This window comes from Acanthochromis polyacanthus, chromosome 13 (assembly GCF_021347895.1).
Source record: "Acanthochromis polyacanthus isolate Apoly-LR-REF ecotype Palm Island chromosome 13, KAUST_Apoly_ChrSc, whole genome shotgun sequence".
Lineage (NCBI taxonomy): Eukaryota > Metazoa > Chordata > Actinopteri > Pomacentridae > Acanthochromis > Acanthochromis polyacanthus.
Genome location: NC_067125.1, coordinates 4,970,424 through 4,984,767, shown reverse-complemented (window position 1 = coordinate 4,984,767; position 14,344 = coordinate 4,970,424). Strand labels below are relative to the sequence as shown.

The 14,344-nt window shown below is 41.4% G+C and overlaps 1 protein-coding gene across 4 annotated transcripts in view; it reads left to right on the top strand.

Moving 5' to 3' along the window:
• Positions 1–123: 123 nt before the first annotated feature.
• cep295 (centrosomal protein 295) overlaps positions 124–14,344 on the top strand; it is a 31,753-nt gene continuing 17,532 nt past the window's right edge. For all 4 annotated transcript variants that reach the window (XM_051957554.1, XM_051957555.1, XM_051957556.1 and 1 more), the window contains exons 1-19: positions 124–488; positions 1,877–2,077; positions 2,368–2,492; positions 2,585–2,678; positions 3,026–3,139; positions 3,217–3,357; positions 4,132–4,315; positions 4,415–4,576; positions 4,763–4,984; positions 5,175–5,248; positions 6,776–6,979; positions 7,192–7,268; positions 7,480–8,233; positions 8,382–8,565; positions 9,583–9,777; positions 9,973–10,155; positions 10,907–11,004; positions 13,036–13,129; positions 13,992–14,198. In XM_051957554.1, the coding sequence (XP_051813514.1) occupies positions 390–488; positions 1,877–2,077; positions 2,368–2,492; positions 2,585–2,678; positions 3,026–3,139; positions 3,217–3,357; positions 4,132–4,315; positions 4,415–4,576; positions 4,763–4,984; positions 5,175–5,248; positions 6,776–6,979; positions 7,192–7,268; positions 7,480–8,233; positions 8,382–8,565; positions 9,583–9,777; positions 9,973–10,155; positions 10,907–11,004; positions 13,036–13,129; positions 13,992–14,198 (3,412 nt within the window). In that variant the 5' untranslated portion in view covers positions 124–389. The remainder of the gene's footprint in view (positions 489–1,876; positions 2,078–2,367; positions 2,493–2,584; positions 2,679–3,025; positions 3,140–3,216; positions 3,358–4,131; positions 4,316–4,414; positions 4,577–4,762; positions 4,985–5,174; positions 5,249–6,775; positions 6,980–7,191; positions 7,269–7,479; positions 8,234–8,381; positions 8,566–9,582; positions 9,778–9,972; positions 10,156–10,906; positions 11,005–13,035; positions 13,130–13,991; positions 14,199–14,344) is intronic.

The following is a 14,344-nucleotide window of genomic DNA, read 5'->3' as shown; positions in this document are numbered from 1 at the left end:
TATATCTGATGTAAATTCAATAGAAAACTGATTTTAATAACGTACATATTGTGAGTAGGAACACATAAGATCGATGGTAGGAACCAACATTTCCTCAGTAGGAAAGGATACGGCGGGCAATTTAAACCACCGGATGTGACGTTTAGGACAAAAATGCGTCCGTTTTTTCAGGTTGACATGGTTTTTAGGTGATAAACAAAACTTTCAATAACTCATTTCCGCACTTTTTTCGGTCTTTTGTGTTAATCGATACGTATTTGTTTAAAATGTCACTTTTAAAGGTCTCCGTTGGTGAGCGCCTGTAACAATGTGAAGCTAGCTCACATTAGCCATCAGCGCTAGCAGTGCTGCTGTCTTTTGGGAAATGTCCTCCTGTTTATCTGAAGAAAATGAAGAGAAAAGTGTCCAAACTGAGACTGAGCCCCAACGAAGAGGCTCGCATTATACGAGAGGAATGCGAAAGGAGGAGGAAACTGCGAATACAGCAGGTAGGATCAGTGCGATTTCTGATTCACAGACGGTTTCCTTCACCTGAGGGCAGTTCTAATCTTTGTTTGCTCTCAGGTGATTCTGTCTGATAAATTATGTTTGAAAAAGTCACCCCGGTTCGTCACTTCCTTCAAATTTCTACCTACGCCATGAACACGAGTTGCATGTTGTTGTTATCATGTTGTTATTGTGTCCTACCACTTATAGTCCCAATTGTGTGTCTTATTTACCTCTGTATAAAAATATCCATCCATCCATTCTCTATTCACCGCTTTATCCTCACTTGTGTCGCTGGAGCCTATCCCAGCTGACTCAGGCGAAGGCAGGGGACAGACAAACATTCACACTCACATTTACATCTACGGGCAATTTAGAGTAATCAATTAAACTCAGCATATTTTTGGACTGTGGGAGGAAGCCGGAGTGCACGCATGCACAGGGAGAACATGCAAACTCCATGCAGAAAGATCCCAGGCCCAGGCCGGGATTTGAACCGGGGATCTTCTTGCTGCAAGGCTAAAGTGCTAACCACTACGTAGCCCTGTATAAAAATGTCTAGAGCAATATCAGCCCCTATGTTGGACCACTACCAGTGAAAATGAAGCACTCAACCAGAAACCTGGGAGTAGTTTTTGATCAAAACCTCAACTGAAGGTAAAAATTATGGCATTTTTGCTGCAGTCTGTACCAAACAAGCATGTTCCTCCACATCTCAAGAATATGATTTGTAGTCCGCTAAATCTCTATCTCTGTAGCATCACAATGCTTCATGTATGTTTGTGCTCAGTGACATTTTATAGCTTTAGCAAAAAAATGCAGCTCCTGTGATTTGGATTTTTCACTTAGTCACATTGCAATTTTGATTATTATCTAACAAAATCACAAACTACAAGTCAGTCAGATCAAACTAAAGAATGAGATATAAAAACAAAAGATGGAGACAATCCATTTGAATGTGGCCAGCTAGTGATGTTAAAATATGGAGATTGTACTTTTTTCTAACTGAAGGAGAACCTTAGCTAACATAAAATGCCAAAAATCTAATTTTCTTGCACTAAAACAGAAGTTTTTCACTGTTATTTTGCAGCACTGATGGTACGAAGAAACACTCATCTCACCGGGCTTAACCCATTATGGCATAATTCAAATGACTTGCAATAAAATTAGTTACCTGAGTTCACAAAGGCTGAGTTCATTTCTATTAGTCTGAGTTCATTGTTGATCTACAACAAAAGTCTGTCCTGATTTGATTAGTCGCATTCATGACCCAGATTTTAATATAAGGCTTGTTTTGTTTTTTAGCCATCTTCCTGAGAAAAAAAAACACCTGTTTGTGAAAGTTTTTAAGCTCAGCTGATATTCTAAGACTGTACATTTTGACGTCCAGGTACGGGAGCAGCAGCGGCACTTTGCACAGCAGATCTGCCGAGAGGTTGAGCAGAAACAGCAGCAGGAACTGAAACAGCTGGAGGAGGAGCTGAGGCTGGACTGGGAGCGACAGCAGAGGGAGAAACTCCATAAACTGGAGAGGTTATACCAGGAGAGCCTCCAGCTTCTTGGTCAGGGGCACCGGAGTGCAAAGGAAAATGTAAGAAAAGGCTGCTTTAAAAACAAATCTAAATATCAACTATATCTAATCTTCAATAGTTAGTTTCTCTTGTAGAATTATTGCTGTTGATGAAGCTGTACCAGCCTTACAGACGTTGAAGTTACTCTGAGGTAGTTTCTCTGTGTAAACAAGATTTAAGATCAATTCTGAGACAGTTACTGAGATTATTTAAGGTCAAATAAAGGAGACTGTGTGACTGTGACAAAACCACACGATTCTAATCATACATGAAGTTAAATAAAGTGGTTAATTTTTACTTCTCATGTCAGGAACCCGACCTGGCGGCCATCGCTCAGAGGGAGGAGGAAAATCACGCCAAAGCAGAGGAGCGTTATCGAGAAGCCCTGAAGGAGCTGAAATCACAGAAGATTAAAAACCATGAGAGACAAAACCAGTGAGCAGCATCACAGACACAAGCTTTGAAGATGTCAGCATGCTCGAATTCCATCAGAATTAACAGAACTTTATTCCTTTGCCTCTCTGTAGATTCATCAGTGCCAGGAAAAAGGCTCTGCAGGCAGAGAAGGAAAGATCAGCAAAGGTGTCCAGCCTCCCACCGCCTCCCCCAAACCCCATTCAGGTGATTTGCCTGAACATTCAAAATAATTACACTGTTTTAAAATGACCCAACAAGCCACCTGGATTAAGTCACTCATTTTAGTTTTTGGTAAGAATTAGTTCGACAAATTGTCAAAAAGGTCTCACAGAATTAAGTTTTGGCTGTAGCAAACAAACAAACAAAAAAAAACACCTGATCTAAAATTTTCTAAGATCAATTTCACCTCTTTAGACAAACAGGGCTGATCTTTAGAACATAAGCTGACTTGATTGAGTCTCATTCACTAAATAAAGCTCAGGTTCTCTCTGTTTCTTAGTTGAGGTTTATGGGTACAATCACAGTAATGTTGCTTTTTCTTGTCCAATCAGAGCATCAATCCCAAGAAGCCACATGTAGTAAAGAGATCTGATGTGAGCGCCTTCGCTGCCACTCATTACCACATGCCAGAAAGTGCAGTGGACAGAGAGCTGGACACAGAGCAGGTAAACCTTCTGATTCATGTCGACAGCTAACCCTGTGGTTCGTCAGCCCCTCTCCTAATCTCTACATGTGTCTGCAGCCTAACGCCCGTGAAGAAGCTGAGCTGGAGGTGAAGAGACTGCATGACCTCCAGAGGGAGGAGAAGAGGAGGAGGGAGGAGCAGCTGGAGAAAGCTCGTCTCAGGGGGAGGGAGGCTCTGAGGAGGGAACAGCTTGTTCAGGTACAACTTTGCTTTTACCTGATGAACAAATAGACACCTGAGTGTTTTATTTATATCTGATAAAGCAGGAGTGTCAAACTCATGTTAGTTCAGGGGCCACATTCAAACCAATTTGAACCAATTTTTAAATACCAACAATAACTCCAAATTATTCCTTTGTTTTAGTGCAAAAAGTTCAAATTTAAGGAATTATCTTTTTTCCAAAACACCATGAACAACCTGAAAATTCTTAAGAAAAATGAATTCAATTTCAACAACATTATTCCTCAGTTTATCATTTCCACATTACAACTTCCAGATCACAGAGTGTCTACAAAAGAACACAACATTTAGTCACAGGTAGCTGGAAGACAATGATGTAGTGTTTTACTTTATGATCAAAACGACAAAAGTCAGACAAAAAAAAAAAAAAACAAGACAAAATATTCCAAAAATGACATACAAAATGGCAAAGGCGAGAAACAAAAAAGTCAAACAAGTCAAATACCTTGTTTGTGAAATTTTGCTTTTCTGGTTCCATAGCTGTTGACTGACAGCAGCATTAATCAAAGTAAGAAGAATGACTCCTTAAGTAATAAAAGATGGCAGTAGTTTGTATCTGTGGACGGACATGGATTTCTGTCTCTATAAATGACAGTTTTGTCACATCATAGTCATCCAAAACTCTACAGCAGGCCTCGTATCAGAATGCTGATTTTTCATGTTGCCGATGAAATGAAATGTTTTAGGAGATTATACAAAGTGCAGCTTTTAGCACCTGATGTGTTCTTGCAGGATCGTGAGCGTTTGATGGTTGAACTGGAGCACATGCAGCAGACGGACCTGCTGAGGAGGAGACAGCAGGTGTCACAGATGCCTCCTCAGATCTTCCAGCCTCTCTACAAGAGGCAGGAGACGAGGGAGGACTTCCAGAGGGAGATGGAGTTTGCCTTTGAGGACATGTACACCGGAGAGAGGAGTAAGGACTGCGTAGTGTTGTGGCGTTTCCCTGTAAATCCTTCAGTTTTTAGCTTTCTGTTGATGCACTCTCTCAGATCTTACCTGTGTCTGATTCCAGGAGTTAAAGGAGACTTGGTGGTCCGGCTGGTGCCTGAACCTCTTCCAGCTCCGTCTACAGGAACCCAGGACCAGGAACTGGATGTTACACTGGATGAAATAAACACACAACATGACACTGAGGAGGACGCTGGCAGCACTGAGCAGGAAACATCTGCTGAAGGTGAACAGAAACGTCAGATTTATGACCAAAGCTACATGGTTTGTTTTAAATAAACTTTACACAAAATCAATACACAGATATTTGTTTGTTGTCGTTTCAGATTTTTGTTAGTTCTTCAGTGCTAATCTTGACGTCATTTCCTCACCCTAAGCCAGGCATATATTCAGCATTTTTCTTTACCTGCAGCGGAGCCGTCCAGACCTGCTCCTCGACGGGCGTTGAAGAAACTCCTGGATCGCATCAGGAATCAGAGGAACCAGTGGACCAGCAGCAGCCGAGTCCCTGCAGCCGATTCACCGACCGTCATCTCAGACCAGATCCCAGAGCGAGACACGTCCATCGAAACAGGATCTCTGACCGCCGAGGAGAAGGACAAACCTTCAGAGCCCCGTGAACTCTCTCCACCTGGTAAGTCAGTCACTGAACTGTGAAAACATTCATCTAGATACGTTTACTCTGCTTTCATTGTTTGTCATGTATTTCCATAACTACACACTGGTGACTATTTCAGTTATGTTCTCCACATTTACACCCCTTTGTTTAAAAGTTTAGCTGCTATTAGAGGATAATAACTTTGTATTTTTCTTGTGTTTGACAGCTGCAACAGACGCTTCACTCTCTGATGTTTTGGCCGACAGAATCCAAGAATTTGAAGAAGAAAGAAAGAAACGGGTACAACATTATGATTTCTGCTTTCGTGGCTCACAGGACATGAATGATGTTTGTGCACTCTTCACTTAAAAAGTTAAATGTGTGTGTTGTGTATCCAGTGACGGCTGTTTAATCACATTTTAGAAACACTGAAGGAAACAGGAAAGTGAGTTTCTTACAGTCAATCGTTGTCTTCATCATTTTGTTGGTTGTGAAGCCACAAACATTACAGTTGACTGCTAGCCTAGCCACGCTACACCCATGTTTCTGACGGCACAAGGGTCTAGGGACGCTTGACAGGGAGGGAGGCGGGCTAAAAGGTTGTCTATCAAATCCCTCTGCAGCAATTGGGTAGGTATACAACCAATCAGCACAACGAATAGGCTGACGTAGTTCCGAGAGCACCGGCGGATTGTGGCTAAGTCCCATTAGCTTCCCAACCAGCGGAGCCAACTGGTATATTAAGGATTTGCCATATCCCGTCGGCATAAGTCCAAATACGTCTTTCTTCTCAATGAAACACTTCAGTGCCGTCTTTTGTTTATCTTTCAAGTTGAATTTTAGCTTCAAATCTTTAAGGGCTGTGGCCAAAGCCGAGTCGAAAGATAACTGTTTATTGTGCGCCGGTTGTTTCTGTCAGAATCGTCGTGCCTCTGTCGTCACTTCGTTACGCCCGCCTTCTGACTCTACACTTCATGGTGATTGGTCCGGCCAGTTTTAGGAGAATCCAGCCTCGAGCCTTATGGAGGGTAACTAGACCCACCCTGGCAGAGAATTAAATTCGTTGCCGTGGGTTGTCTTGCACGGCTAGGCTAGTTGACTGCAGCTTATCTTAAAGTATTTCATCACATTAAATGACAACCAAGGATTAAATTATAAGAAGCACTTAATAATTAAGCGCTTTAACAGCTCTGATCTGGCTCTAAATGTTCGGTTTTTGTTGAAGCTGTAGAACAGTGACGTTTGTTGTATATTAATGAACATACAACTCATAATAGTTTACACAAGGTTGCAGAAAATACGTCAGATTTAGCACAAGGCTAATTTCCATCCGTTGTCCCACAGATAAAAGACAAAAAAATACAGACGTTTAAAAAACAATATAGTAAAATAACATCAATTAAAGTGCTACTATTGTAGAAAAGTGCATTCTGGGCACAGCCTGTCAATAAAATGCATATAGTTAAAGAGCCTGTTTTTTAAGAATTTAATGTGCCTGAATTCCTCAGTGTTCACATGTTTGATTGTCAGTCAGCCGTGCCTTATACTGCCTCTTAACACTGACACAAGTGGAGCTTTCTCTGATAGCTGTAGGTAAAGTCTTTCATCTTGTGCTGTATTAGCAGACAAATGTTCTGTACTGAAGCATGGCTGAAAACTGGGTTTATGAGTGAAGGTTTTCAGTGTGGCAACGCTCACTCATTTTGAACCTCTTCGTAGGAGCTTCAGCACAAATCAACTGGACTTCTCTTGTAGGTTCCTGAACATGTTTCACCTTCATCCAAGAGGCTTCTTCAGTTCAACGTCTGTCGTTTTTGTTTTCCACAGGAAGAAGAGCTGGAGAGGGAGAAGCAGCAGCAGGTGGTTTTGCTGCAGGAGTTGGAGGAGCAGAAGAGCAAACTGGAGCAGCTGCTGCTGGAAGCTCAGCAGGAGAGAGAAGATCTGAAGGCAGCTGTGGCCCAGAAAGAACCCGTTTACCCGCCAGAAGTGCCTGTACGGGATGAGGAAGTCACTCCTGGAGTAGCCACTGAGGTATAATCCTCTTTTGTCTTCTTTTTTTATGCCTCCTCATCTATATCTGGGATCCATCACTTTGATTTAACGGTCTGTGCCTTCCTGGTGACAGATTTAAGCTCCCTGAAGTCCAGTTTTTGCTGGTTTGTTGACTCATCCTTTAAGATATTCCGTGTGAAGTGTATTCAGTGTTTTATGAATAATCTGTAGTTCTTTCTGTGCATCTACAGCTGATACCTCCTGCAGGTGAAGATGAACACACCAGAAGGATTAGAGAATACCAGCAGCGGCTGTTGGAACAAAACAGGTGTGTTGGAGCCTGAACACAAACTCATTTCTTGTGATTAATCACCCGTTTCACTATTTCCCATGCAGTTGTAGTAAACCACAGAAATAAATTAACTATATATATATATATATATATGACACTGATTCCTCAAAGAAGCAGTTGTAGAGGTTCAAAGGATGGAGCGGGATGTAGGCCTTCAGTCAATATTTAACCACGCTTTTTATTTCAGAATTCATCAGAGGTCAATGGAAGTTGCTCGCCAGCGTCTGGAGGAATACCAGCGAGCTCTACGAATCCGTTACAACATGACCTCCACGTCGCTGCAGCCTCCCATCGTACCTCCAGGTTTCGTTCAATCTCCTCTTCACAGTCCTCCAGCTCCTCTACAAACCCCTACAGCTCCTGCATACCTTCATGATGAACCACAAACCTCTGTGGAAGCTAACACCAGACAGCCTGACACGTCGGCCTTACATCTCCATCGTCCTGGTTCCAGTTTGAGCGTCGGCTCCAGGCTGCCGCTGGATGAAGTGGAGTCGTTCAGTCACAGGCAGCAGAGACCAGACGTCACCACCTGGCTGACCGATAACATCATGGAGAGAGTAACAGAGCACCTTCCAGAGAGACTGAAGTCCCCCTCAGCCTCCAAAGAGACGAGCAAACTGTACACGACACGTCTCTCAACCAGCTTCCCACTCCGGCCTGATCCCATTCAAACCAGTAACCAGAGCTTCAGAGACCCTCAGCGTGTCGCGACACCACAGATCTCCCAGCAGACCGAGTCCCTGAGCTCCACAGAGGACGACGTGGAGACGGAGAGACGACAGCTGCAGGAGGTCCAGAGGCGGATGTTGGAGCAGAGGGAGGCGGTGAAGCTGCAGCAGAAACAACAAGAAGAGCAGAGACAGCGCCACCAGGTGGAGATGGAGCAGATGAGGAGACAGAAGGAGGCGCTGCAGGCTCTCATTCAAACCGATGAAGAGGTAAGTGAGAGGACTGACAAGCATAAATACACAGAAATACAGATTTAACAGCAGCACCAAGAAGAAAGCTGAAAGAGGATAAAGATTAACTCACAACTGAGCAGGACATGTAGAAACCTGATGACTTGATGTATCTTCTGACCCACAGCCAGCTTCAGAAACCGCCAGTGACGAGTTGGTTTCACAGAACATCAAGGAAAGTCGCCTCAGGTTACTCGCATCTCTGCTGAGGGCGATAGAAGAATCCAACGGAGGAACTTTATCACACCTAGAAGACTCTCAGGAGAAAGAGGACTCTCCTCAAAAGCTGCCATCTGATGGTGGAGAGACAGGTAACGGATACACTATATACGAATAATAATAAATGTCAAAATTAATCCGTTTTAAAGTTTGATAATGTGGGGAAAAAAATATTTCACGTTGAAACTTCTGATGTCCACATTTTCAGCATTTTTGGGAAATTTTTAAACATTTTTTGGTGGAAAAAACAAAATGTTAAAAATGTTTCTTTCAACCAAAAAAAATCAACCAAAATCCAGGAATTTCGCTGGATTTTGGTTGATTTTTTTGTGACTGTTCTTAAAGAAAATATTAGAAGTTTGACTGATATATATGTAATCACTTTATATATTTTTAGGATTTTTTTGAAGATTTTTACTCATGTTTTGAAAATATTTAAAAGAATTTTCTTGCCAAATTTCGGGGATTTTTTTAAAAATAAAACTTTTGAAGGAAACTTTTACAGATGTATTGGAATTTTCTTCCTAAAGGTTTTGCAAATTTTCAGAAATTTGGGGAATTTTTTTGCAGAATTTTTTAAATTTTTTTCAGACAAGGAAACAATATTTTTTGGTGCATGTAAATGAGGACAACAGGAGGGTTAAAAATTAAAGAATAAGATTGAAGGTTAGAAGTTAGAAATTAAAAATCAAACAAAGATGACATCACGCCAAAGAATCAGGCAACTCAAATGAAAATAAAATAAGAGAGAACATCTAAAACTAACACTACCTAACACCAAATAGAACACTAAAGCTAATTTCAAGCTAAAAGTAAACTTCACATGAAAGATAGTCCATAAAAGTGGCTTTCAGAAGTGATTTAAAAGAAGTTACTGACTCTGCAAGCCTCATTTCCTCAGGCAGGGCTTACTAATAGTTTACTGAACCATTTTTTTTGACAGGGTAAATTTCCATACTTCCTATTAAACTCAAACTCAGGTATGTTGTTTTAATTCTCTAGTGGCGTTAAAATGCAATACCATACTTCTAAATCAGTGCACCTCTATTGACATGCATTCTTTTACCTTTAAAGTTATTATCAAACACTATTGTTTTTTTCATTTCCAGCTCCCATTGGTCAGATCAGTGCTCCCTCTGTTCCCGGCCCAGCCTCAGTCCTCCCCACAGGACTCCTCCATCCTCCTCGAGCAGCGAAGCCTCCGGTCACTCGGGTCCGACTGGGCTTCATGGAAATGACAGAACAGCACGAGCTCAGCGCCATTCAAGAGGTGGAGAGTCCAGTCGACACCAGCCACGTCACAGGTTCGCTCAGCTGCAGAAATCTAGAAATAACTAGAATACTCATAAGTAAGTGATACTAGAAAGTTACTTTTTGAGCAATATTGCTAACATATGAACAAACATACGACGATTGTCACTTCACTCCACTGTGGAGTAACAAACTGATGTCGTCACACCAGAGGAATCCCAGCTGATTTGCTTCTTTAATGTCTCCAGGTTTGGAGGATAGCATGGCGGCTCCTTCACAGACTGAACCCTGGAGTCTGCAGCAGGAATCAGAGTCTCATCTGGCCTCTGATCAAACATCTTCTACCTCCAGCTCAGAAACGTCCAGCCATCTCATGTGGAGGAAGAAGCTGCTGATGGAGGCAGGAACTTCTCCAGAACCCTCAGATTCTGGTATGTAGAAGGAAGTTTAAGGGTCAAGAGATATAAATACGGATGGAAATGGTACAATGGGGAAAAGATACTGGACCAGCTTAGTGAAACAGAATTGTTTTCCTGCCGTAGCACAACAAAACTAAGCAGAAATTCTGTCTGTGCATTCACAGAATTAATAAAAGGTGTAGATATTTCCAGATTCTGTAAATGTAACAGGGAGTAAATTAGCAGGAATTTCTTCAGCTGGTAACAATTAAATTACGTTGAACCAAAGTATGTTTAAAAAAATCATATTATTTTATGATTTATTAATATAAACTTGAGGTTTCCAATTTTTCCAACTTAAAAGTTTGTGTTCGCTTAAATGTAAAATGAAAAACATGAATTTTCCAGTAGATTTGGTGTTCTCTGTGCAAACAGGATAAACTCAGAAACACAAAGCTGCAGAAGTAGTAAACAACCTTTTTGCACTTTTGGTGAAACACCAATTTAAAGGGACTAAATGGGATCTTAAATTGAGAGAACCCACAAAAGTAAACCAGAAAGAGAAGTGCGATTTATTCAAAACAGTACTTTAGTTGAACTATAGTTACATATACTTTTTACAGTGTAGGATTTAGGTTTCCTCACTGTTTGAGTCCTTTATTGATAACACAACTTTGGGGGTTGTTTGTACGGTTGTATTGTAGTTTTATTTCAGTTATTTTGTATGTTAAATAAAGTGTGATAGCTCTATATAGCTCCAGATATTTCCTGTGCTGTTTTCCAGAGTCAGTCCAGAGAATAATCTCACCGCTTTCCTCCGACTCTGGAAGAGGAGCAGACGTCTCTGGTCCAGCAGCTACCAGCTACAGATCTACAGCAGAGGTAGGTGAAGATGTGTTTGGAACACGTTATCGACCAGAACCCCCTCTGAGGTTCACATGTTGTGGATCAATGATGAAAAATAGCCAAATCTGAGAGCTCTGGCAGCGTCCGCCTCGGCCTCTGATTACGCTTGAGAAGCTTTTGTGTGTCTGTCTGTGTAGAGTGAGTGTTGTTGTTGAGTTGAAGTGTGAGTCTGTGTGTTTGTGTGTGTGTTTCTGTGTACTGAGCGATGATGTGACTTCATTAACCCTGAAGTGTATTTTCTAAAAAGTACATTTCATGATGGTTTCTACACTTGAACTGAGCTCAGTGGGTCTTTTTTTTCCTGTAGATGTTTTTATTATTTTAGGTTATTTCACTGCAAACAGATGCAATATTCTACCAAAATTTAACCTTATGGGTTTTGATTCTGTTATAAAAATAGACTGTTGAAGATTAAACTGATTAGAGGAGCCTGTATCGACAATAAAAAAGATTTTATTTACATATACTGTATTCAGAATTAAGTGTTCAGTGTAAGTGTTTGTGTAGGGTGAGTTTTTTTTGTTTTGAGGATGTGAGTCTGTCTTTTTGTGTTTGTTTCTGTGTACTGAGCGATGATGTGAATTCATTAACCCTGAGGTGTATATTTTTATATAAAAAGTACATTTCATGATGGTTTCTACACTTGAACTGAGCTCAGTGGGTCTTTTTTTTCATGTAGATGTTATTTTTTTTCACTGCAGACAAATGCAATATTTTTTCAAAATGTACCACTATGAGTTTCATCACGTTACAAAATAAGACAGTTGAAAGCTAAAATGATCAGAGTAGCTTTTATTAGCAATATAACTGCTTTTGTTTTACCCTCCTGTTATGTTGTGGGTCAGACCGACCCATTTTAAAGTTAAAAAAGAACATTGTTAACAGTATTTTTTTCTTGTACTTCGTTTGATAAGTGTAATCAACATTACACTTACAACAAAACAAATGAAATGTCACATATTTGCAAACCTGCCCTGAACAGAAAAGATGTCTTCTGTCAGTTTATCAACTCCATAAAAAATTTAGCAAAATCAATGTCATGTACAACTGTTATATTTTATATGTAGGTCTTTTCAAAGTACATGGAGAAAAAAGTTTTAAAATGGAATTTTTTAATGAAAAACAAGTGAATTATCCTCATTGAACCGTGATCTGTGAGAGGTAAAGAGCAGCACTGCCCTAGCCTAGCCATGCTACACCCATGTTTCTGACGGCACAAGGGTCTGGGGAAGCTCGACAGGGAGGGAGGCGGGCTAAAAGGTTGTCTATCAAATCCCTCTGCAGCAATTGGGTAGGTATACAACCAATCAGCGCAACGAATCGGCTGACGGAGTTCCGAGAGCACCGGCGGATTGTGGCTAAGTCCCATTAGCTTCCCAACCAGCGGAGCCAACTGGTATATTAAGGATTTGCCATATCCCGTCGGCATAAGTCCAAATACGTCTTTCTTCTCAATGAAACACTTCAGTGCCGTCTTTTGTTTATCTTTCAAGTTGAATTTTAGCTTCAAATCTTTAAGGGCTGTGGCCAAAGCCGAGTCCAAAGATAACTGTTTATTGTGCGCCGGTTGTTTCTGTCAGAATCGTCACGCCTCTGTCGTCACTTCGTTACGCCCGCCTTCTGACTCTACACTTCATGGTGATTGGTCCGGCCAGTTTTAGGAGAATCCAGCCTCGAGCCTTATGGAGGGTAACTAAACCCACCCTGGCAGAGAATTAAATTCGTTGCCGTGGGTTCTCTAGCGCGGCTAGGCTACCACTGCCCTTAATATAGACTGAAATAGTTAGTGTTGGAATTAATAATTAGATATCAACAACGTTTATTGGGATTTTATAGTTTCTGGGATTTTTGGAAAATTAAACATGAACTAAGAACATCATTGCTAAGAACAAATGGAGCTGTTCAGTGTTCAGTGTGTTACCTTGTCCTTGTCCAGAATTCCACAGTATGTTTAAGTGTTGGTCCAGAGGTTCTTTTCATCTCCGTAACTCTTTTCTTCTGTGTCAGTCTCCACATCGGTCTCCTGGGTCCTACTGCTTCTCCACCAGCATCTCCACCGGCAGCTACGTCACCAGCGACCCCGAGCAGAACGCCGACTCTGGTGAGGCACAGCAGGAGGAGGGAGTCTGACAGGACACTTTGACTCTTCCCGATTCTCATTTCATTCAGCGCATTAATTGGTTCGTTATTTGGTTGATAAAATGTCAGGAAATGGTGAAAAATGCCTCTGTGTTTCACAAAAGTCAAAGATTTAGACTTTACTGTTAAAGAGGGTGAAAGAAAACGGAAAATATTCACATTTAAAAAGCTGCAGTCACAGTTTTCAGAAACTACTTGTGAAGGAAAAATGACACTTTCCTCTTTCTAAGGTGTTTCCCTGCAGCTGTTAGCTGACATCATCCTACAATGTCTTCCAACAGTCAGACGTTGTAGGAGGAAGATATGTGAGGACTCTGCTCTGGTCAGCATTAAATATTATCTATTCTGACGGGACCAAGCAGACTATTTGTCTACATGTTGGTCTGTAATCTAAATCTGACCTCCTCCCAACTACAACATAAACCCAAAGATCAGAGAGAACTGATGCTGGCGCTGCTTGCATGAACTGATAAACTCATAGATTAGAAAAGAAACCAGAAAATAGGTGATAAAATGTAGACGAATGCTGAAAATAAAATGGCTTAAACTGAATGTTCACTGATCAAAACTGGTGGCAGTTTATTTATTAGCTCTCAATTAATCAGCTCATCGTTGCAGCTCTCTTACAGTCGACTGTGACTTTCTTTGCTCTAAGTCAGAAAATCACCCAGAAACTGTAAAAAAACAAGAAATCTGATTGCTTGGTTCAACATCGTAAGAACGGTGCCGGATTCTGCAGGTTTGTTTGTTCTTAAAGTGACAACACGAGGTGCTGTATAAAAGATTGTTGATCCCTAAATCTGCTTCTCCGTCTGCTTCGTCAGATAAATCTCTGCCTCTCAGACGACAAAGTGAAGCTGCTTTACACGACGTCTCGTCTCCAGCCGCTCAAAGTGTGAAGGAAAGTTCAGCTGCAGGTTCTCCTGGTCAGGACGGAGACTCTGTGTTTGACGACAGCAGCATCCAGCGGATTATAGACAAGTACATGAAGGAGCTCAACATCTCCCTCAGCACTGCAGGGAGAACCACAGGTACCCGCTGTTTACCGGAGGGTTAGAAGCAGACTGGTCTAACCCACAAAAAAACCCAGACTGACTTATTTTATGGTCTAGATTCTCGTGGCCAAGTGGTTTTAGACAAAGAAGCAGTATTTTGGTGCCTGTAAATGAGGACAACA